Source organism: Asparagus officinalis, chromosome 8 (genome assembly GCF_001876935.1).
Source record: "Asparagus officinalis chromosome 8, Aspof.V1, whole genome shotgun sequence".
NCBI lineage: Eukaryota > Viridiplantae > Streptophyta > Magnoliopsida > Asparagales > Asparagaceae > Asparagus > Asparagus officinalis.
The window spans coordinates 14,861,837-14,885,407 of record NC_033801.1 but is presented as its reverse complement, the minus strand read 5'-3'; the positions used below and the strand labels follow the sequence as shown (position 1 = coordinate 14,885,407).

General features: G+C 35.2%; 2 protein-coding genes across 2 annotated transcripts; both read right to left on the bottom strand.

The window, feature by feature from the left end:
• LOC109820903 (zinc finger MYM-type protein 1-like) lies at nucleotides 12,409-14,834 on the bottom strand. The gene is made up of 3 exons (XM_020387098.1): nucleotides 14,480-14,834; nucleotides 13,060-13,823; nucleotides 12,409-12,537 (listed from the first exon to the last, which is right to left on the bottom strand). The coding sequence occupies exons 1-3, from the start codon at nucleotides 14,832-14,834 to the stop codon at nucleotides 12,409-12,411; spliced, it is 1,248 nt and encodes a 415-aa protein (XP_020242687.1).
• On the bottom strand, nucleotides 15,203-16,182 carry LOC109820902 (putative uncharacterized protein DDB_G0274405). Its single transcript, XM_020387096.1, has 2 exons — nucleotides 15,853-16,182; nucleotides 15,203-15,493 (listed from the first exon to the last, which is right to left on the bottom strand). The coding sequence occupies exons 1-2, from the start codon at nucleotides 16,180-16,182 to the stop codon at nucleotides 15,203-15,205; spliced, it is 621 nt and encodes a 206-aa protein (XP_020242685.1).

Genomic DNA, 23,571 nt, shown 5'->3' with positions numbered 1-23,571 from the left:
ACCACCATTTCACTCGATGAAACAGCTGCTCCCACTGTGGTCGCCATCCTCTGTAGGGTGAAAATTTGATTCTTCCGAAGAAAGGAGTTTCGTTTGTATTTATAAGAAAGCTTATTACAAACTAACAAATCAAATGTTTACAACAGAAGCAGAGGGAAGGCCCTCTTTGTTTTGTGTGGGGACTTTAGGTGGCTATAGGACGCTTCGCTCGATGCTCGGGTCGAGTCTGCTTCCCTTGGACCGTTTGAATGAGGTTGCTGGAGAGCTTCAGTTCGCAGTAGAAGCTCGGGGTAATGGAGTTCGGGTCTGCTTAGTTCGTCGGCGATCGGAGCTCGGAACTAGGCAGCAGTGCTGTAATGCAAGGATTTGCTAACAGCTTGGTCTCAACTCTTTTTTTCTCCAAGTTTTGCGACCTCTCTTCCATCGTGCTAGAAGGGGCTTTTAAATGAAAGAAGGACAGCTCAACTTCTCCTTGAATTGTGGGATGTGACCACATCCTCTTCAGAGACGTCTCGCCGTTCCTCGATACCATGAATGGTCATTCCAAGGATTGTACTCTATGTCCTGTCACCTACGATGGGAAGGCCCATCTTGTGTGTGAGGCAACGAACGACTGCTATCCGAGTGGATTTGACCAGCATTAATGAACCGCATTTATGAGTTCGCAGATCGATGAAGTGTCTGTCCGATCACTTGTACTGTGCGTGACCGCCCGACGTGCTTTGAGCACGGTGCTTTCTCCTTTCCGGTCAGGAGAGGCGGTGAAGTAGGTGTACAGTACTCGAGTGGGTCTAGCCAGCTTGCCGAGTGCCGGCGGATCCAGCTCTTGGCTCAGACAGCCGAGGTGAGTCGCATTTATGAATGCTCAGGTTGACTCGACACCTGTCCAGGCTTTCGTGCTGCGCGTACTGCGAGCGGCCGTTTGACGGTCCTGGGGTATCGTGCTCTCTTCCTTCGGCTCGAGAGAGATGGGAAGGCCCATCTCAGCACGTGGGGTAGTGGATACCCAGCTGTACTGACGGTCTTGGGGTTTGCTGGCGGATTCGACTCTGGACTCGGGCAGGCGAGTTGAGTGAAAGGCGAACTTCCGCCATCCTAATCGATCTTAACTCGTGCTGGCGAGCCGACCGTAAGGCGAACTTAGAATCGAGCATGTGCGATGTCCATGCGATTTAGGCCCGTGCCAGAGAACCGGGCGTGCGAACTCTTTTCGCAGGCGAATTTCCTGTGAGCCTATAGAGGTATTTTTTTACCGTCTACAGGGTCATGCATGTATCTCGAAACCATGCTCACTGCCTGTGACAAATTCGGCCTCGTACAAATCATGGTGTACATCAAACTTCCCACTATGCTTGCATATGGAGTCTTCGACATCAACTCTCTATCTTCAACTGTCTTCGGTGAAAGGTCAGCTGAAAACTTCAAATGAGCTCCCAATAGTACACTAACTGGCTTTGAATAATTTGACGCCACACCTAGGTGTGGCAGACACCACACCCCTGATAACAGGGGCAGATTCTGTCACATCTGGATGTGCCAAACACCACATCCCTGCCGAATCTTCATATTTGCCAACACTTTGAATAATTTGACGTTATTTTTTATAGTAATTTTATAGGACAGCGTGGTTTTCAAACTACCCGCTCTGTGGAGTTCTGATAGGATGCGCACTAGAGAATAGTGTTAGAGCAAGTGCAGCAAGCTCCCAGTTGGGAGTCCTAGTCAGCATGCTCTCAAGAGTTCTCAAGCTTTTTAAAATAAAAAATTAACAAATTATACCTTGGGAGGCACTCCTTCTTTTATGGAGCTCCAACAAGCTCCTAGTTAGGAGCTCCAACAATATCAAAAAAACCCCTCTTCTATTTTAATATTTTACCCATTACTTTTAATTATATTTAAACCTCTTGTATTTTATTTCTAACCGTTGCACACGGTCTTCGAGGCAACCCACGGTCTTCGAGGGAGCGCACACGGTCTTCGAGGTAACTCACAGTCTTCGAGGGAGCGCACACGGTCTTCGAGGCAACCCACGGTCTTCAAGGGAGTGCACACGGTCTTCGAGGTAACCCGCGGTCTTCGAGGCTGGGCACGAAGTTCGAGGTATCGCAAACTTTGACCATCAACCGACTGATGCCTATAAAATTCAACGAGTTCTCTCCTCAACCCATCATCTCCCAGAATAAAATGTTTAGCTCATCTAGCTCTAGCGATGATGAAATGATAGAGACGTTCTTTCTTATGGGAGCTGCTGTCGTTAAGGAAGAAGAACAAGAAAAATGTTCAACTTTAGTTCAACACAAACGACGTATCGTGCTCCATCGAAACCGACTAGAAGGCCACAATCGGTTATTCCAAGATTATTTTGCTGACGCACCAACCTATCCTCTTTATTATTTTCGTCAAAGGTTCAGAATGAGGCGATCGTTATTCCTTCGAATCCACGACGCAGTCGTCGAACATGACAAGTACTTCGTCCAAAAGAGGAATAGTGCTGGACAGTTAGGGCTATCTAGTCTTCAAAAGATTACTGCAGTTATGCGGATGCTCGCATATGGAGCATCCGCTGACTCCGTTGACGACTACGTTCGGATCGGTAAAAGTACGTCGCTTGAGAGCGTGAAGAGGTTCGTTCGATCGATTATCAATATCTTTGGAGAGGAATACCTTCGTGCACCGACTAATGAAGATGTTGCACGCCTGCTCGAGGAAGGCTCACAACGAGGTTTTCCTGGTATGCTTGGGAGCATCGACTGCATGCACTGGACATGGAAGAACTGTCCAACTGCCTGGCAAGGTATGTATACTGGACATTTTCATGAACCCACAATTATTTTGGAGGCCGTAGCTAGCAAAGATCTTTGGATATGGCATGCCTTCTTTGGACTGCCGGGGTCTCACAATGACCTTAATGTTCTACATCGTTCACCGGTTTTCGCACAACTTGCGGAGGGAAGAGCTTCACCGTGCAACTATACTATCAATGGCCATGAGTATACTATGTGATACTATCTCGCCGATGGGATTTACCCAGAGTGGTCCACATTAGTGAAGACTATTCCAGCACCTCGAGGAAACAAGCATAAATACTTTGCTCAACAACAAGAAAGCGCAAGAAAAGATGTTGAGCGAGCTTTTGGCGTGTTGCAAGCTCGATTTGCGATTGTTCGTGGACCAGGACGTTTCTGGCAACCTTGTGTGCTGAAAGATATCATGACAGCTTGTATCATAATGCATAACATGATCGTTGAAGATGAACATAATTGTCAATTGGACAACAACTTCGACTTTACCGATTCGGTACCAGTCGTTGAACCTTCTCATGTGCAAACGGTGCCTCTAACTGAGTTCATCCAAAATCATCATCGGATCAGAAACACGCAAACACACAAATCACTAAAAAATGATTTGATCAAGCATCTGTGGCAGCTTAAGGGATCCATCGCCGAGGATTAAGTTTCTTTATGTCTAATTTCAGAAAAGGAGTTCAAGTTGTTGTAGTACGCCAATTTCATTTTCAATAAAGTAGTTGTTTTCATTCAATGCCAAAATTTTCAACTTCAAGTACAATCATAAATCTAATATAAGATAATATTTGATAATTAGGAAGAACTAATGAGGATGCGATGCGAGTACAATATATGATAATTAGGAAGAACCCTTGGACATCCACCTCTCCAATATCTCTGCCTGACGCATTTCAAAGTATTGACGTTGAACTGAATTGAGTGTTGAGAGATCGATCTTCATGATATCGTCATCTTGTTTCTTCTGTTTTAGCTCCATTTTTTCTTTGTTGGTTTGCTTCATCCACGCGAAAGCCTCTCCCATAATGGACTTAGCGGACTTAGATTTGTCCACATTTTGTTTCCTCTTGAGTTTTGCCGCTTTCCTCCCTTCAGGCCTTGCTATAACATCATCCGAGTCAATGTTCAACTCGATGGGGGTCGCTGGCATGGAATTATTTGGTGAGGAATCAGAGTTCGTGGTTCTTCTCGACTGTGATCGAATCTTATTGTAAGTTTCCATTTGTTGGTTCCATTTTTGGTGATGACGCAACTCAACCCATCAATGGTCCAACACGAATGGCTTACCATAAAGGGATTGGTATAATTCTTTTACTTCTGCAGTCTACACAAGAGTTAAATTTAGAATAATCAAACATATAAGTTAAATATTTACATAAAAACATATAAGTTAAATATTTACCTGGTCAATAATTCCCGTACCAGATCTTTGTCTTCTTTCAATCTGAGCAACGCACCCGCAGAACTTGTTGACCGACAGTTGAATCGTTGACCAACGGTGCATCATTTGGTTTGGTGTGCGACTCGTTGGATCGGTGGAGTATTGGATAAAGTAGTCGTTAGCTCTGTGCCAGAACTTATCTTTGTGTTGCCCCGTGCCTTGGATGGAGTCTTGGCTCGTGTTCAGCCAAGCAGACACAAGAAGCTTATCCTCGTGGACAGTCCAATTTTCGGACCGCGTGTAAGCCTTCTTCTTCTTTGTGGTCGGTGTTTCTTGGGATGACACTTGTTGTGTTGCGGATTGCGATAACTCGATGGGATGACCTTCTTCTACGACTTCTGTATAGAACGGCGAGTATAAGGTCGATCCTTCACCGGTAAGGAGATGCGAATAGTAGTTGTTTTGGGAGGGATCCATGAGATTTGTAATTTGATAGGAAAATATAGAGTTTTTTTATGAGAGAATTGTGTGGATTGTGAATTGTGGATTGTGAATTGTGGATTGTGAATTGTGAATTGTGAATTTATAGAGGTTTTTTTTACTGTTCAACAGCAAGAAAATGGAGCTCATAGCTCAACGGTAATAATTTTTTCGCTCAACGTTTCATTTTTTACACAACGGTACATTTTTTCACTCAAACGGCCAAATTTTTCACTCAAACGTTCATTTTTTCACTCAGTCCAACGAATAAAACACAATTAAAAAAAATTCTTCGTCAAAAACATCGAACCCAGAGAATAAAATGTCCACGAATTTTCCCCCAAACCAAAACCTCTTCATTTTCCCCCAAACCCATGCCTCTTCTTCTTCTCCCCAACCCAAACCAGTCTTCAAAAACCCACGAACCCAGAGACTGAACCACCGCCGACCATCGGATCTCTGGCTCCCCAACCCGCGGCCTCGGAGACTCAACCACCGCCGCCCAGGGGGGGGAAGAAGTTTTCCATGGCCACGTCAGCCTTGAGAGCTCTGAAGAGAGCTTGCTGCCCTTGCTCTTAGAAATGACTGACACGGGTCTAATTCATGTCACCTTGGCAGTTACTTCAGAATATAACACTATAGGACAAAATTTGGAACAAAATAGTCTTTCCTTTGAGGTAAAAGGCAAAAAGTTGATGAATCGCCCGAGGTGCATATGTTTTAGTTCACCGCAATCCTCTAATAATTATCCCGTTCAATTACCAACATGATCGTCCTAATATCCTTAAAAATACAAAATAATCAACTTGCGCTGAAGTTTAAGAGAGGGAAGAAAAGAGGTAAACGATTATAAATAATTATTCACCTGACAATATTAATTGCATATGCAACAAAAGATCAAATCGTAGTTACAAGCTCAGCCCAAATTAAGGCCAAGCTTAAATTAGCAACCACAGCAAACAATCAACACCATACATAAGGAGAAAATAAAATGAAATAAACTTAATCACCACACAAATTAAAACATTCAGACTCGGACAAAACAAAGAACAACGAATCACAAACTGAACATTATTAAATGATATGTCATACGTCAAAGGCCTCGGTCTAGCATCTGCTTGTAATTCTCTATAGACTGCAGGCGCTGCAGCCGGAGGTTCTGCCGGAACCGGTTAATAAAGTCCTCTGCGCACTCATTTATATCCTTCGCCCCGCTAACGTCCGGCCCATTAACGGCCCGCAGATGCTGGACCCTAGTTTTGGGCTTGGAGTTGTGGGATGACGCCAGCTCTTGTGGTTGAATTGAGCTCTTTTCCTTCGCCATTAATTATCTTCTTGTTGTTCACTGGTTCTTCTCGGCGATGGCCAGAGGAGGAGGGAAGTTAATATAGGGGTTTTGGTAATAAGTTTTTTTTTTCTTTCTTTTTAATGCTTGAGATTTAAGTGATTGGGTCCATTTTTATAGGATGAGACGTTGGCTGCGTCTTGATTTAAGTCCAAGGTGGATATGCGCTGTAAAGTCAAAGGTCCGATTTTGGTGGCCGACCATTTTGATTCTAACTCACAAGCTAGACTATTGATCAAAGCAATGCACCAATGATATAAGACATTGAATATATAGTACTTATATATTCATTATTTTTGACGTGTTCGTGGGGCATGAATATTAGTACATAAACTTTAGAAGCAAATCGAGTTGGTTATAGATTTTTAAAAAATTAAGGGTCGAATAATTTCTTTTTGTTCATTCTATTTATTCGTCGATGTGTGGCTAATGTTATATCATATTTAGAGTAAGGTCATAGATGAATAATTATGAATGATTTGCAAAATTATTTGAGGGCACATGCATATTTTTATATTAAATCGCAGCTAACGAATCACACTGAACTTTTTTTTGTTGGCAAGTGTGTGATAATCGAATCTCAAACCACTTCATAGAACGATACATAAATTAATAAGTGTTTACTAGCATATTCCTAGCAAATGTAGATGCTTGCATGAATTTTGCAAGTAAACACGTGCAAGGAATTGAGGTCACGTGCTAAGTTACTTGCGGCTAAGAAATCTCCGCCAGTGGAGATTCCTGTCTTTGGTCAGCAAACTCCTACTTTGATGCGTCCGGTGGAGGTGTGGAAGTGAATTCCGGCGCCTAATTCGCCCGAAAATGTCGGTGAACAAAATCTGGCAACGACTCGTGAAATTGATAAGAAGTCTCATTGCTAGAGGTCGCTAGTTACTTATAATGTTGAGGCCTAACAGATACTGTTAGGATAGCATTAATGATATATGATATTCATCATTCATTAAGGATGACCCAACCTTAGATAAACCGATAATAAGACTTGCTATTTGTTAGAATATAAAAAAAATAACTCTTGATCTTCACCATATAACTTTCAGAGTTTTGGTGCAGTGATACGATTGTATTAGAGCGATCCATATTCAAATCTCATCAGCCACGAAATTAAAGCAAATTTGCTAAAAAATAAAGTTGCTGCATAAATTCAAGTTTTAACCCATAAAGAGAGACTTTAATTAGCCATGTTCCCCATGTATGAAAGAAACCCTTCTTTCTAGATTTTGAATTTTTTGTGTGAGAGTCCCTCCCTTCTTCATTAATATAGTTTTTGTTTTTGTGTTATGCCTAGAGATTCATAAGAAAACTCGCTTCTGATTTTTTAAAATAAAAAAAAGAAGAAAAGAAAACTCCATTTTGTTTTAACCGTTTGAGAAAAGAGAAAACTGTCTTCGCCATGATTTTCGACCTAAATGGTAGAAGAGTACTGATTTGAGCATCTTTCGAGCTTGAATGAGTATTTGGATGAGGACTTCTTTTCGGTTTTTTTTTTCCTTCTCTCTTTCATTCTTCAAATAAAAGGTTCTTCATGATTGTTGTAGAAAATGATGATATGCTCAAATTAACCAAATTTTTTCTGAGATAGATTTTTGTTATTGGGATCAACAAGTGATAGGTTATCTGAAAATATAGAATGATTAGATCACAAAATTCGTGTTTCACACCGACTCAGAGCTTACGTTACACTCATCATTTCGTGGTGAGAAAGTCAATACTAGTTATAAAATTGGCTTCAAACAATATATCATGAGAAGTCAAAGATAAATATAAGATTTTGTCAAAGCTAGCTACAATACCTTTAAGTTCTAGAACACTTTTTGTGCTTATATTTAATATTGTTTTACACATCCTACCAAATTCTCAATCTGCATTTGATTGCATATAAAGAAATTAAAGGGATATTCCTGGGTTCAAGAGAGTGCATCCACTTTCACAATTAAAATAAAGTGCATAATTCAATAGAAAAGTTAACGATAGATTTTGAGGAGCTATCAGCCCATCACAAATGCCTTGGCCAAAAATATAAGCAAGCGTCAGTCGGGCAACCCCAACTTAAACCAGTTTTGGAATAAATTTGTTTAGTGCTGGACCATTTTCCTTGTTGGGGATTTTTAGTTTCCACTGCTACGATTATTTAAGCAACTTGAAAACCAATTAATAATCCACAATATAAAAACAATATAGAAACATCACAAGCAAGAGAAAGAATATCGAGGTTTACATTATTCGGTTGACCAACTTCAAACTACATCCACGGGCAACATTACGACAAGGCCGGCCCTGATATTCTTAATTTTTTTTTTTTGACTAAAAAACAAGGGTTAAACCCTGTTCATTAAAACCAAAAGTATGTTTACAAAAAACAAGATACGAATTGTATCCACAGAGATTAGTAGATAGAAAAAATAATTTCTCTTGTTAGGGATGTAGGACCTTCTTCTTACAAACATCCATGAAGATGAAGAGAGGGTCTTGCCGTCATTCACCGTTGACATGGATATAAGTAAGAACCAAAGCCAGCCATACATTTAATCAAGAGAAATTAAACTTTCTATAAAGTAATGTAACAAAATAAAATCAAAAGCTGATATATACACAACGACATCAGAAGCTACTAAAAAGATAAAGATATGTCTAGATAAGAAGCTGATATAACACCGCTGCATGCTTCAGCGCCATCCTCCTTCTTCAGAAATTTAGATATTAATCTCCTTGCCGTGGTATAGGTCTTTCTTCTAAGGCTCTAGCCAAAAACAGATCATCCTTTCTTCTTCCTGCTCCTGACCATTCATATAAAGAAAAGATGGTAGAATTAATGATATTTGCAACAGAGAATGAAACTTCTTCAAATACAAATTTGTTCCTTGAAGACCATATAAACCAGCATACTGTAGGAAAAATACATTTCCATAAAATTCCCTCCTTTTTTTCCAGAGATGCAATAGATAGCATAAAATCCTCTAGAGAGTATGGCCATGTAAAAGGCAAATGGTAATCACTGAAGTGCTTCCAAACAGTAGATGCAATATTGCACGAAAAGAATATGTGCTCTGCAGATTCAGGATTTGATTTACAAAAAATGCACAAAGGATCACCTTGCCAACCTTTTTTCAGGAGATTGTCTTTAGTATGGAGACGATTCATAGATAAAAGCCATGTGAAGAGTTGAATCTTGCTTGGTAAGAGAGGATTCCAAACAATATTGTAGGTGGATGATTTAATTCCTCTGGAAATTAAAAAATCATAAAGGGATTTGACAGAGAAGAGACCATTTGATGTTAAGGACCATATTGGGATATCCACCTGATTTGAAATTTTATGTATACCAATACAATTCATGAATTCCAGTTTGACAGTATGCGGTACTGTTGTAATGCTACGCTTCAAGAGAGGGTGCCAATGCCAAGTGTTGTTGTGAAGATTTCCTTGACTACGAATAGAGACATTGTTGGACCAGGCTAGAAAGTATAAGGATGGATATAAACTGGATAGAGAATTCTTACCAATCCATTTATCCTCCCAAAATCTGATTTTATCTCCAGAACCAAGAGACCATGATAGAAGTTGTATGAACACATCTTTATTTGAAATAATATCATTCCACACCAGAGAGTTAGAAGCATTAGAAGTAGCAGATTGCAAGGAAGAACCTTTTCTGACATATAGATGGTTAAGGAATGCACCAATATAAGAATCTCTATCAAGACATTTCCATAGCCATTTCGAAAGAAGAGAGATATTGAAAGTTTTGAGATCTTTCACTCCCAAACCCCCTTCTAATTTATTCATGCAAACCCTCTTCCAATTGACCAGGCATTTGAAAGGTTTAGAAACTGATTTACCTGACCAAAGGAAGTTCCTTCTGATTTTGTCCACTTCTTTGATCAACCATCCTGGTAATTTGTAAAAAGACATAAAGTATAGTGGTATTGAAGTAAGAACAGAGTTTAGTAAAACCAATCTTCCTCCAAAGGACAGACAGTTTCACTTCCAAGATGCAAGCTTATGATACAGATTGTTCAACAAGGGTTGCCAGTCTGATTTTGATAGTTTACCTCTTCTCAAAGGAAGACCTAGATATTTGATAGGAAGACTATCAAATTTGCAGTTGAGGGCTGATGATAAAGATAAGCCTCTATTTTGAATATTACCAAAATATAAGAGGGCTGATTTTGAATAATTGATGCCCAAACCTGAAATGTCTTCAAAAATGTATAAAATTGCCTTCAAAGTGCTAATGTCTTCAAAGGTGCTTCTGACAAAGAGTAATGTGTCATTAGCAAATTGCAAGTTCCTAATATGGTTGAGGGGTTCTTTGATTTGTAGACTGGAAAGCAATCCTTCATCTACGTTATACATAATCATTCTACTCAAGACATCTACTGATAAGTTGAAAAGCAAGGGTGAGAGAGGGTCACCTTGTTTAAGACCTCTTTTGCATGTAAAAGATTTTGAGGGAGAACCATTAACAAGCACTGAACAATTTGAAGTTGAGACAATGTAGTAAATCCAAGAGCACCACTTTTCCCCAAAACCTCTAGCTTTAAGCAAATTGATAAGAAAATTCCAGCTTATTGAATCAAAAGCCTTTGCAAAGTCAATTTTAACCATAGCAACTTCCTTTTTTCTCTTAGAGCAGAAGTGTATCATCTCATTAGCAATTAGAATAGAGTCAAGAGTCGATCTGTCTTTTTGAAAAGCTGACTGAGAAGGAGCAATCAAATCTTGCATAAAAGGTGCCAATCTGATTGCTAGAGTTTTAGTAAAGATTTTGAAAATGCAATTGATCAAACTGATAGGCCTAAAATCTTTAACAGTGGGATTGTCTTTAGATTTGGGATGAGAGTGATGAGGACTCTATTCACTCTATGAAGAGATGAAGGATTATCCCCAAAAAAGTTAATAAGAGCAACCAAATCTGATTTAATTAAGTCCCAAAAAGATTGATAGAAAAATAGGGAAAAACCATCTGGACCAGGTGCCTTGTTTGGATTCATGCTAAAAACAGCATGTTTAACTTCCTCTTCGGAAAAAGATGCCTCCAGAGAAGAAAGATTAGGATTCTGATCAGGGTACAAAAAGGCCCAATCAACAGAAAGGCTATTAGAGTTATCCTGACCAAAAAGATGAAGATAATAGTCATAAAAAGCCTTAGTAATTTCCTCATTGTCTGTGATCTCAGAATCCAAATGGGAAATAGAGGCAATATGGTTGGATCTTTTGTGATTGGAAGCTGTTCTATGGAAAAAGGTAGTGTTCGCATCTCCCTCTTTCAACCACTTTATGCGGGATCTTTGCAACCAATAGGTTTCCTCCTCTTGAATAATAGAAGAAAAGCTAGAATGTAAAGAAATCCTCTCATTCAACTCTGCAGGAGATAAAGGTCTCTCTTCTTCGATTAGATCAAGAGAGTTAATCTTGTTTAATAAGTCTGTTTTCCTAATGAATAAAGATCCATAAACATGTTTTATCCACCACTTTAATCTTCTCTTTAACAGATTGAGTTTATTGATGAAAATATCAACATGGTTTCCTTTGCAATGAAAGGATTTCCAAGCTGTTTCAATAAAAGGAACAAAACTACTATTATGAAACCAACTCTTTTCAAATCTAAAGAGAGGTGATTTTGGTTGGATACCCCCACTATCAAGAACAAGAGGAATATGATCTGAGCCTGAAGATGGCGGAGAGAATTGTAAACTGAGGGGATATTTCCTATCCCATTTTGCACTTATTAAGAATCTATCTAGTCTTGCCAAGGCTGGTTTGTGACGCTTATTGGACCAAGTGAAAGACCGGCCAGAAAGAGGAAGATCAATAAGAGAGGTAGATGAAACAAATTTACGAAAAGAATTGATATCACGAAGAGAACCCCCATTACCATTTCTCTCTTCTGAGCACAAAGTTGCATTGAAATCACCACAAATAATCCAAGGACCATCGAACAATTGTCGAACCCTATTAAGCTCCCACCAACATACCTCCTTATCCTCTCTATCAATTGGAGCATATACATTAGTGAAAGTAAAGAGCCAATTGGAGGTTATATGAAGCAAAGATACAGAAACGGAGAAGATACCCACATATGAACGAATCAGATTGAAAGAATTTGACCAACCAACCATGACTCCGCCTCTGGATTCAGTAGAATCTAAGATAGACCAGTGAGACAAACGATTACCACCCATAGAACGAAGCTTTCTAGCATTTGGTTTACAAAGCTTAGTTTCTTGAATACCAATGACGTCAATTGAATGACGAAGAACAAAATCCTTAACTAAAAATCTTTTGTTTGGGTCATTAAGACCACGAACATTCCAAGATGCAAATTTCATTGAAAAAAAGATTAAAAGAACCTCCTATACGACTCCAACATCTCAAACTTAACAACCTGAAGCAACTCTGTCAACCTCCTTTTCTTTAAACTTTGCTATGGAATCAGCATTCAAAGTAACTCCATAGTTTTCCGCAGTATCCTCAAAAGTATTGTGATTCATAGCATTAAGAGGCATCTTAATGGAAGAAGATGAAGAAAGAGCACGTTTCGTACCTTTTTTTAGCAATTTTGATATTCTTAATTTTTCACGGGGCCCTAATCAAGCTTTCAAATGAGGGGCCTCTATATACAATATTCCATACACAAAAATTTTTATAAGATAGCAAAATATTTTTTTATTAAAATAAGACAATAAGCATATAATCGTATTAATATTAAGATCAAAAAACTTCTTGATGCTTTATAAATAACACAATTCATACTACATTAAATGGGATCGCCTTGCATTTTGAGCTGCAAAATTATCAATTAAAATATTCCAATCAAGCTTCTCTAATAAATTTTTTTCGATAGATATCATAGCCAATCCATTCAATCTCTCTTGTGACATTGTCGACCGTAGATAAGATTTGATGAGCTTCAACTTTGAAAAGCTTCTCTCGGCCGATGCAACTGTAACTGGTATTGTCAATAATACTCTATAAGCAACCCAAGCATTTGAAAAACAACAATTTAGCATTTCCATAAAATTCAATACTTCAATTGCTTTTTTTGTTCCTCTTGGTATTGCTTCTCTTAAGATTTGGAGTTCTGAAAATAATTCTGTCCCATTAATATCAAATTTTTTGTCATGCTTTAGGAGATCTTCAAGGTTAAGACATGAACACTTCAAACTATCATTATCTGCAGACTTCAACCTCTCCAAATTAAACAAGAAACCAAAAGATTCATCATATTGTTGAAACTGTTCAAATCTACTCTTGAGTGAAGAAAGAGCTTGATCAACGATATATATGAAGTAATTGGCTCTAAAGGATTCTTCAGTTGTCATTGCCATCTCTTTACTAGCATTTTCATCAAAATGTTTCTTTCTATGAATAATGATATGTTCACGAAAAATGGGTTCAACTTTCATTCTAATTGCAATTTCTTTAGCCTCAACCATAGCTGCTTCAAATCCATTTTCTCTGTAGCTTTCAAAAAAAGAAATGAGCCCTCTTAAAAGGTCTATAGCAACATCAATCTGCATATCCTCTGATTGCATGATTTTACTTATTTTGTTAATAGCATTCAAAATATCAAACCAAATAATCATACCAAGTAAGAACTCAAAATTCTCAATTTCATATGTTGCTAAGCACTTAGCATCACTTTTTGTCTTGGGATCTTCACTAGAACTTGCTAAGTAAATCAAAGCATCTCTTATATCTGGAGCTTGGAATCTTATTGTTGTAACACTTTCAACTTGACCTTCCCAACGAGTTTGTGATGGTGGCTTAAGTGTGAAACCTTTAACATTATCTGTTGTAGGCATATAAAATTGCTTATAGGTCCCTTAATACAGCTCGGCACAAACCGACGAACCAACGAGGCGACGAGATCGACGAATCGCACGCAAGCAACGGAATACATCCATTCGCGTTCGGAATCAAGCCAAGTGTTGAAGAGTCAACGAGTCATCCAACCAAGGACAAACTCGGACGAATCACGATCGAATCAAGATCAGTTTCGGACTCAAACTCAGAAGCGGGTTTACTGCCAAATCAGGAATCAGATGTACTGCCAAATCAGATCAACACATCAGAGTCCGAATCAACCACAGAACCGAATCACGGACAAAACGGATACAGCGCAAGAAGACGGAAAACAACAACACCCGGAGGGGCTCGGCTCAAACCGAGCCACCCCAGGGTGGCTCGGCCCATGCCGAGCCACCCTGAGGTGGCTCGGCCAAGGCCGAGCCACCCCGTCGGCAAAGAACCCACACAAGCAAGAGACCGCAAAACAGGAGCTCGTGATTTGTTCGACACAAAAGGAGAAAGTTGTAATTTTCTTTATTTCTTGTGTTATTTGATTTTCGTTGTAACCGGATCTAAAAAAGACCGGATCTTTGTAATCGATAAACTATTACAAGAATTTGCAATGGAATCAATGATGAAGAAAACAACGATTTTCACCGCGAACATCTGTAAGAACTTTCCACCGCTTTGTAGAAGATGCAAACAATGAATATATGCGCTGCACCACTCTGAAAAAAGATAAAGCTTGCGAACAAGAGTTTACCATATCACAAAGTGCAAGGTTAAGACTATGACAACCACAAGGTGTGTAGAATGCTCTAGGATTTATCTCTAATAATCTTCTTTGTACACCTTTATGTTTTCCTTTCATATTAGAACCATTATCATACCCTTGTCCTCTTACATCACCAATATCAAGTTTAAGCTCTTGCAAAATATTTACAAGTTCTTCAAAAAGTCCTCGTCCTGATGTATCATACACCTTTAAAAATCCTAAAAAGAACTCCTTCATCTTTATTGGGCTTGTTGAAATATTCACGCATCTTAATATAAGTGACATTTGCTCTTCATGGCTTGCATCCGGAGTACAATCAAGAATAACAGAAAAGTACTTTACTTCTTTAACCTTTTGGATGATTAAACTTTTGATCTCATCTGCTATTCGAAGAATAAATTCATTTTGAATTTTGTGACTAAGATAATGATAATGAATTTCTTTCTCCTAAACTCGACGAACATGCTCTTTCATTATTGGATCAAATTCGACAATTATTTCTATTATACTTAAAAAATTTCCATTATTTTCTTCATAAAGCTTCTCATTATCTCCACAAAATGCCAAACTATTTTTAGCAAGTGTTTTCACAACAACAACTACTCTCAATAGTACTTTTCTCCAATGTCCAAACTATTTTTAGCAAGTGTTTTCACAACAACAACTACTCTCAATAGTACTTTTCTCCAATGTTCTCGTTCTTTGTTGATTTGTTCTTCAACACTTTTATCGATTGTCGCATTTTGTCGTAATCTGATCTCTAATTCAATCCAACTCTTCTTGTTAACAATGCGTTCACTACTTGTTTCATGACTTTTAAGTCTGACACTGAGATTTCTCCAGTCTCTAACTCCATCATTTGCCAATTGAATTTTGTTTGTATCATATTTGAACAACTTACAACAAAAACAAAAAACCTTGTCCAAAGAATTTGAATAGATTAGCCATTTTCTATCATGATGTTCACCATTGAATAAGTTACGAATGTAATGTGTTGAGGAGAAATGTCTGCCTTTTGAATCTTTTGGAAAATCAAGATTATCATTTCTTTTGGGACCTCTTTCAACTAGTAAGTCTCTCAATCTTATCAAGATTATCATTTCTTTTGGGACCTCTTTCAACTAGTAAGTCTCTCAATCTTTGATCAATATTTTTTTAATTTCCTGGGTCATTTATGTTTGAATCTTTGATCAATATTTTTTTAATTTCCTGGGTCATTTATGTTTGAAGGCCTTCTTTCAAGGTTTTCTTGTACCAAATCTTCATGTTCATTTATATTTTCTTCATGTTCATTTACATTGCTATTCTCATTCAAATTTCTATTCTCATTGGAATCATCATGTTCTTCACCTTCTTCAATGGAATTTCTATTCTCATTCAAATTTTTATTAACCAAATCCTCGCTTTCTTGATTTTCAGGTTGCTCATTTTCAACATTCACCGAATCTTGAACTAAATTAGAATATGTATTTCTACTACAAGTAATAAAATTTTCAAGTGCTCCCGCTTGAGATCGATTGAATTCTTCAATTTTTTGTTTCTTTATCCGCTTATCATGTCCAGACATATACTTTCGAGGAGGCATGATATCCAAATTTAATTCTGAATCTGCTACAATCTAATAAATATCGAGAAAAATAAATTAATCAAGAATTCCTACCAAAAAGCATGTTAGGGACTAAAATATATCAAATATTTAAATTGAAATTTGAAATTAAACAATAAAATCTAGTGAGAACTAATTCCAATTTCAATTTCAATTTAGGCCCTAATCAATTTCAATTTCAATTTCACAAAGCCCTAATTCCTAAACCCTAATTCCACAAAGCCCTAATTCCTAAACCCTAGTGAGAACCAAGAACTTACAGATAAATCAAAATTTCTACATCAATTCACGATCTTGTCAAAAGGAACATAGAAGTGAAGAAGACAAGAAGTGAAACCCTAACCTTGGCTTGGTCAATGGCGACGGGCCGACGACCAGCGAGCGAGAGCCGAGAGGGAGGAGGACAAGCCGACAAGGACGGGACACTGGAGGAAGATCCGAAGATTGGAAGAAGGGAGAGGTCAGAGAGAGAGGGTTTTCAGTTTTCTTTTTTTTTTATATGTGAGAGCGACCCTGGATACAGAGGACAGGTTGAAGATAGGGATGGTTTTGTTGTATATTGATGTGGCATAAACATGTACCAAAAATGTTGCAAGTACACAACCGTGTTAAGTTATTGTATAAAAAGTTATCGATCCCACGAGGAAGGTGTTTTGTAGGAGAAAATATAAATTCGGTTCTTATGTTGTGTATGTGACAAATATGAGTGATGAGTGAATGTGATTGTGAAGAGATTAAGAAGGTTGTGTAAATAGGCACAAAATGTAAGTGAGAGTGGATGTGACAATGAATAAATGATTTCCACAAGGAGAGATGAATAAAATCAAGAATCAAAAAAGAAAATCAAGAATGAAAATAAAATTCAAGAAAGTAAAGATGGCGGATTCAATTAAAGATATGGGTAATTTAGAATTGAATCCACTTCTTACAAAATGGTGATTCCCTAGAGGGTTCTAGCCTAAAGGCGAATTAAAGAAAATAAAAATAAACAAAAAGAAAAACTAAACCCAAGAGGGTTCTAGCCTCAAGGTGAATAGTACAAGAAATTAAAATCTAACTACAAAATAAATTGCAAAATCTAAACTACAAAATAAATTACAAGAATTAAATACAAGAAAATAAATCTACTCTATAAGCATAAAATAAATCTAATCTATAAGCATGAAAGAGAAATAAGAAAAACAAACCTTCAAATTAATCTCCATCTTCATCTTCATCTTCATCAAGAGAAGAAAAGAAAAATTTAAAGTGGTGAAAAAATTCTTTTATTAATTGTAACAAAAAGTTACAAATTTAGAAGGCCTTCTCAATTAAGAGTAGCTCTCCTCTCCAAAAGGAGTTACAAAAATTTTCACACCCTCAACCCCTCACTCTCTACCCCTATTTATAGTAAACAACAATGAATGAGAGTCCTTGGATGAAGACTAAAGCCCTAAGGAATTATTTTTAGCCTTTGAGCTTTTGGGCTTGGATTCTTGGGCCTTTTGCTTGTTTTCTTCATTAATTCAGTGGGCTTTTGTTGAAAGAAGAGATCTTGTGCTTTATTCTTCATTAACCTTCAAATTCTTCCTATAATTACTTCTCCAGCGTAGAAATTCAGATTGTGCTTCTTTGTACGAATATTTGTTCATGATATGTTCCATAATTACTTCTCCAGCGTAGAAATTCAGATTGTGCTTCTTTGTACGAATATTTGTTCATGATATGTTCTGATTTCAGAGATATCATAAATACAAAAGTTATAGATCTCGTTCTCAGCTTTCTAGAGAATATTTATTTAGCCAATTCCGAGTTGATACGAGAGAGATATGGCCAAAACACCAAATATTACCAAAATGTCCAGATTGCATGATTTGTTTCCTTTTTCACAAAACTTCTTCATTTGTTCCTTGATGGTATATTTATTTTTCTTGGTCTTTTAGGCTTGGACTTTTGGGCTTGTTGTTTCATTTCTTCATTTAATAAAGGGGTTTTTATTGAGAGATGAGAGTTTGAGATTTATTCTTCATTAACCTGTAATTAAAAGATAAAAACAATTATTAGTGATATATATATTCATATAAAATAGATAATGATAGTATAAAATTATAATAAAATATGATTATCATGTATGAAGGTCTCTCCAGCCTATGCCCAGGGTCGGCCCTGCATTACAAGAAATTCACTATGAATTAGGGAGAACTACAAGAGAAAATGCTCAACTCTCCTCTCTCAATCTCTCAACATCACATACATAATCAACTCTTATATTCTCTCCAAGACACACTTCTTATAATCTTGTCGACGGACAAAGACTGTGAACCCTCTCCCAATGTTATAATCTTTGAATGGATAAAGACTACAAAACTATCGCCTCTCGCACAATATTTTTGAATCAGATTATGCCCTCTGCTAACCCTATATTACAAGATTATTGGTTCTCTCCTCTTCTTGATTTTTCCTCCAATAATAGAAGACTATATATAGAGAAACCAAAACCTTACCCTAACCTAACTTTCTAATTAGAATAGGATACAAACTCTTAATCATGATGAGACCAAATCTCCTAATCATGATATCCCTCTAACCTATCTATTCTAATGAAGTTATACAAAGAATCATTGTTACAATCCCAACATTCATCTGGTCTCAAACTAAATTGTTTTAAAGGCTAAATAGTGAACTAAAAATAATTGGTTCAATTTTGGCTCAAAATTTGTCAAAGCAGATTTTTATTTTTATTTTTAAATAGGATGGGGCATAGATCCTCAGCCTAACCATGTTAGTTATGTTAACTTGGTTGATGGGAGAATTGCCAAACATGCCCTTAAAGGCTCAGTTTGACAAATCTATAATTCTATGACACGGTTTATGTAAATTAGTTCATAATTTTTTTGTGTTTGGCAAAAGTGGTTCAGGATTAGCCTAGATATTGTTTCGGCCATATTTTGGTCAAGAAAATTGGTTTTCTTTTGCTCCATAATTCAAGTTTTTGCTGGTCGAATTTTGACCCTAAAAATGACTTTCTTTTAGTTCACATCCTCTCCAACAGAAGGACAAAGCTAGGCCGATTATAATAAAATTAGGCTTTAATCAATTCTAGCCTGATTTTTATGGGTTTGTCAAACACAGTCCAACATAATATTCCTTATCCCCTTGCAAAAAATCAAGCATATCATTCTTAACCCTTTTGATCATCATAAGAACTACAAAAAACAGAAATCTACTACGAAATATACGCATTGATCATGGATAGATTGGAGACAAAATCAATTTTTAGAATAAAAAGAATAATATAATGTAAGAAAAAATTGGAAGCATTGCCGACTTTTAATAACAGAAATTTTTGCATATGGACTTTGTTTTTTCACTAAAAACTATTATTCTAATGAACACGACCTGCTCGAAAAAGTGTCATAGTCAATTTGTCAATGCAACATATAATTTGTTAGTTTTTTTTGAAAATTTCCAAATATGAGTACATTTCTATTGATTTTTCCTTGTGAGAATATATTTGTTATATTTTCTGAGTGGAAAGACATTTCTCGTGTTTAAAAAATCGACTCACACTCTATCAAAATAAATAAACAAACAATATATATATGTATGTATGTATATATATATACATACATACATATATATATAGTTTGTTTATTTATTTTGATAGAGTGTGAGTCGATTTTTTAAACACGAGAAATGTCTTTCCACTCAGAAAATATAACAAATATATTCTCACAAGGAAAAATCAATAGAAATGTACTCATATTTGGAAATTTTCAAAAAAAACTAACAAATTATATGTTGCATTGACAAATTGACTATGACACTTTTTCGAGCAGGTCGTGTTCATTAGAATAATAGTTTTTAGTGAAAAAACAAAGTCCATATGCAAAAATTTCTGTTATTAAAAGTCGGCAATGCTTCCAATTTTTTCTTACATTATATTATTCTTTTTATTCTAAAAATTGATTTTGTCTCCAATCTATCCATGATCAATGCGTATATTTCGTAGTAGATTTCTGTTTTTTGTAGTTCTTATGATGATCAAAAGGGTTAAGAATGATATGCTTGATTTTTTGCAAGGGGATAAGGAATATTATGTTGGACTGTGTTTGACAAACCCATAAAAATCAGGCTAGAATTGATTAAAGCCTAATTTTATTATAATCGGCCTAGCTTTGTCCTTCTGTTGGAGAGGATGTGAACTAAAAGAAAGTCATTTTTAGGGTCAAAATTCGACCAGCAAAAACTTGAATTATGGAGCAAAAGAAAACCAATTTTCTTGACCAAAATATGGCCGAAACAATATCTAGGCTAATCCTGAACCACTTTTGCCAAACACAAAAAAATTATGAACTAATTTAACATGTGGTTAAATACTATGATTAAGTATTTTTGAATTATTTCTTTACTAAAATTTGTTCCTCAATTTCACTTTGATTGTTTTTGCTTACTTATGTTCTTAAACTTTAGTATTGTGATTATTTATTTTCTTTAATGTTTGTTTGAATGAGCTGCACCAAATTTAAAAGTTTCATGTTAACAATTGAATTGACAAGAAATAAATGTAATCTAAAGATAATTTGAATTTTTATGTTTTTTGGATCGACATGAAACCAAGCTTGACTTGAGAAGGTATTATATTAGAAAAGTGAAAAGCATTTGAAAAAATAGTGTTATAAAAAAAGGATGAATAATTAAAACCAATAAGCCAAGATTAATTAAAAGTGGGTTAGAATGAAACTAAAGATAATATAAATTTTGTTGTTAAATCATTGATGCACTTCAGAAAAAAATCATAAAATAAAGATTAATGATAACTCTAGTACACTTTTATATGATAAAAGAATCCATATAACCATATTAAAATATTAAAAGAGTTCATGAGAATCTCTTCTAAAGTTTCTTGATTTTACTCAAAAAATTAAGCTATTCTATAAAATATTCAATAATTTAAATTTGTGTTGTATTTATAAAGAGCCTTGATGGAGATGCTTTTGTTTTAGCAGCTTGTTCTGAATGAGTCCTGCATATCAGCTTTAAAGTGTAATATTTTTTTTAATCGTGTTATATGGATGTTTGCTTGGTTTACTTATCATTCTATTATTTCTTCAATAAGTTGTATCTTTAAATTGATATCTATTATTAACACAATTTACGATGACATGCATATCTTTCCTACAAATTTGAAACAAATATAACGTGAATTTTATGTTTAGTGGTCTTTAATAAGAATTTTAGCTGTAAAATATGTTACCTTCATATTTAAAGATCTTAAAATCTGACAGTGGTACTACATGTTTATCTTTGATCGTGTCCTTAAAAATTGATCCTTCATTGGTAGTCATATCCCCAAATAAGGTTACTTGCAGAGTTGTGCCACAATGTAGAAAAAAAATATTAATATTAATTTTTTTACTTACGCTATGGTAATTAAGTATCATGTGCATAATTTTTGTCCATTATAGTGATTTTCCTCATCTTATCTAACTTGTTATATCTCGCTATATAGTTGATCAACTACTTGACTTTAGTTTCTATTGCAAAATTATTTATATATAATTTTATATTAAGTTTATGATTCCTTTAGTATTTCAAGAATAACGTATAAAAATTTATAAGTACGTACTAATTTTTCTTGTATCTTTAATGAAGAATGCTTTCTTAATTAGGACAAAATTATTCAATATGTTCTTCAAGGGGAACTCGGTCGGTGCTTCTTTGCTAGATATGTCTTTTATCAATGTCAATTCAAGTGATTCATGAATGTTTCCGAATTTTGAGTTTATTTCCTTCACTTATTCATTTGAAATGAAACAACTTAGTTCTTTTAAAGGACATCTCTTAACTTTCTGATAGTTTCTACATAAATAACTCATTGTATTTTTTACCCTATAAATATTATCACTATCAGAGATAAATATTTATACATTATAATCAATTAATGCTAACCTATTATATTATAGTCTTTCATTAATTTGTCTTCTATCAATGAGTGTTATTAGTAAAATTATATGCAGTTCCATGAATTTACATAGTAATGTTAATTTTTATTCTATTATATATTTTTAAATTCTTATTCCTTAACTGGATAGTTTAAGTTAAATTTATATATATATTTAATATAATAATATCAAACATTTCCTCTTTTATTTGCCAAATTTTAGCTTTTTTGTGATTTTGAACTTTTGAGGGTGTGTTTAGTAATTTTTAAACTTTGATAGTATTTTATGAAAATTTTAAATTTTAAGTTGGATGCTTATAATTTTTATATATTTTTAAATTCTTATTCCTTAACTGGATAGTTTAAGTTAAATATATATATATATTTAATATAATAATATCAAACATTTCCTCTTTTCTTTGCCAAATTTTAGCTTTTTTGTGATTTTGAACTTTTGAGGGTGTGTTTTGTAATTTTTAAACTTTGATAGTATTTTATGAAAATTTTAAATTTTAAGTTGGATGCTTATAATTTTTATGTTTTATATGTTGGTGGTAAGTTTTTAAATGTTAGAATGTTTATTGTAATTTTGAAAATTTGAAAGTATTTTTACAATTACTAAAATTTTGGGTTGTTTTTTGAAAAATTTAAATTTTTAGCTATCTGCTGATAATTTCTAAATTTGGTGTGTGCCAGCTATAAGTTTTAAAATTTTAGGATTTTTTATAATTTTTTACTTTTGAGGGAGTTTTTGTAATTTTTATAACTTTGATGTTATTTTTATAAATTTTAAAATTTTAAGTGCCTAATGGTAATCCCTGGAATCCATCTATGTTTTTTCTAAGTTTTGAAATCTCAGAAATTTAGGGTGTTTTTTGTAATTTAAAATTTTAAGGTTTTTTCTATAATGTTTAAAATGTTGAAGGTGTTAATTGTAAATTTTAAATTTTTAGATTTCGTGTTTGTTTTTAAGTTTAAATAAGTCAAGGTGTTTTGTGTAATTTTAAACTTTTAAGGCTATTATATGTAATTTTTGAAACTTTGGGTTTTATAATATGTTATCTACGTATACTTTCTTAATCTTATTTTTTCTAATTTGTTGAGCTATAAGTAGTTCATATGAAGTTAATATAGCATATAATTAGTATTTGGATAGATTAAGATTTAGATAAAACATTCAAAATAATTTTTTTTTAAAGTGTTGAACTGTAGATAGTTAACGTGAAATTAGATAAAATATAATTAAAATTAAAATAGATTAAGATTTAAATAAAATATTCAAAATAGTAAAGAATAATATTAACGATAAAAAGTTTTAAAAGGCGTATATGGTATATGATATGATATATATAATAAAATCATGCGAAAACTCCTTGACTACTGTGCATTATGGGTAGGATTTGATCTGTTAACCCGACCCAACACCAAACTTGAGATTAATGCTT

Excerpts from the sequence above, each read along its gene's own strand:
- LOC109820903 (XM_020387098.1), bottom strand. The coding sequence starts at position 14,834 with ATGAAGGAGTTCTTTTTAGGATTTTTAAAGGTGTATGATACATCAGGA. Across the intron at positions 13,824-14,479 it reads AGTTCTTACAGATGTTCGCG|ATAATGTTAAAGGTTTCACA; the intron begins GTGAAAATCGTT and ends TGCCTACAACAG. Across the intron at positions 12,538-13,059 it reads GAACAAAAAAAGCAATTGAA|ATGCCTCTTAATGCTATGAA; the intron begins GTATTGAATTTT and ends TCTTCCATTAAG.
- LOC109820902 (XM_020387096.1), bottom strand. The coding sequence starts at position 16,182 with ATGCCTCCTCGAAAGTATATGTCTGGACATGATAAGCGGATAAAGAAA. Across the intron at positions 15,494-15,852 it reads TAAATGAACATGAAGATTTG|TTGTTCAAATATGATACAAA; the intron begins GTACAAGAAAAC and ends TTTTGTTGTAAG.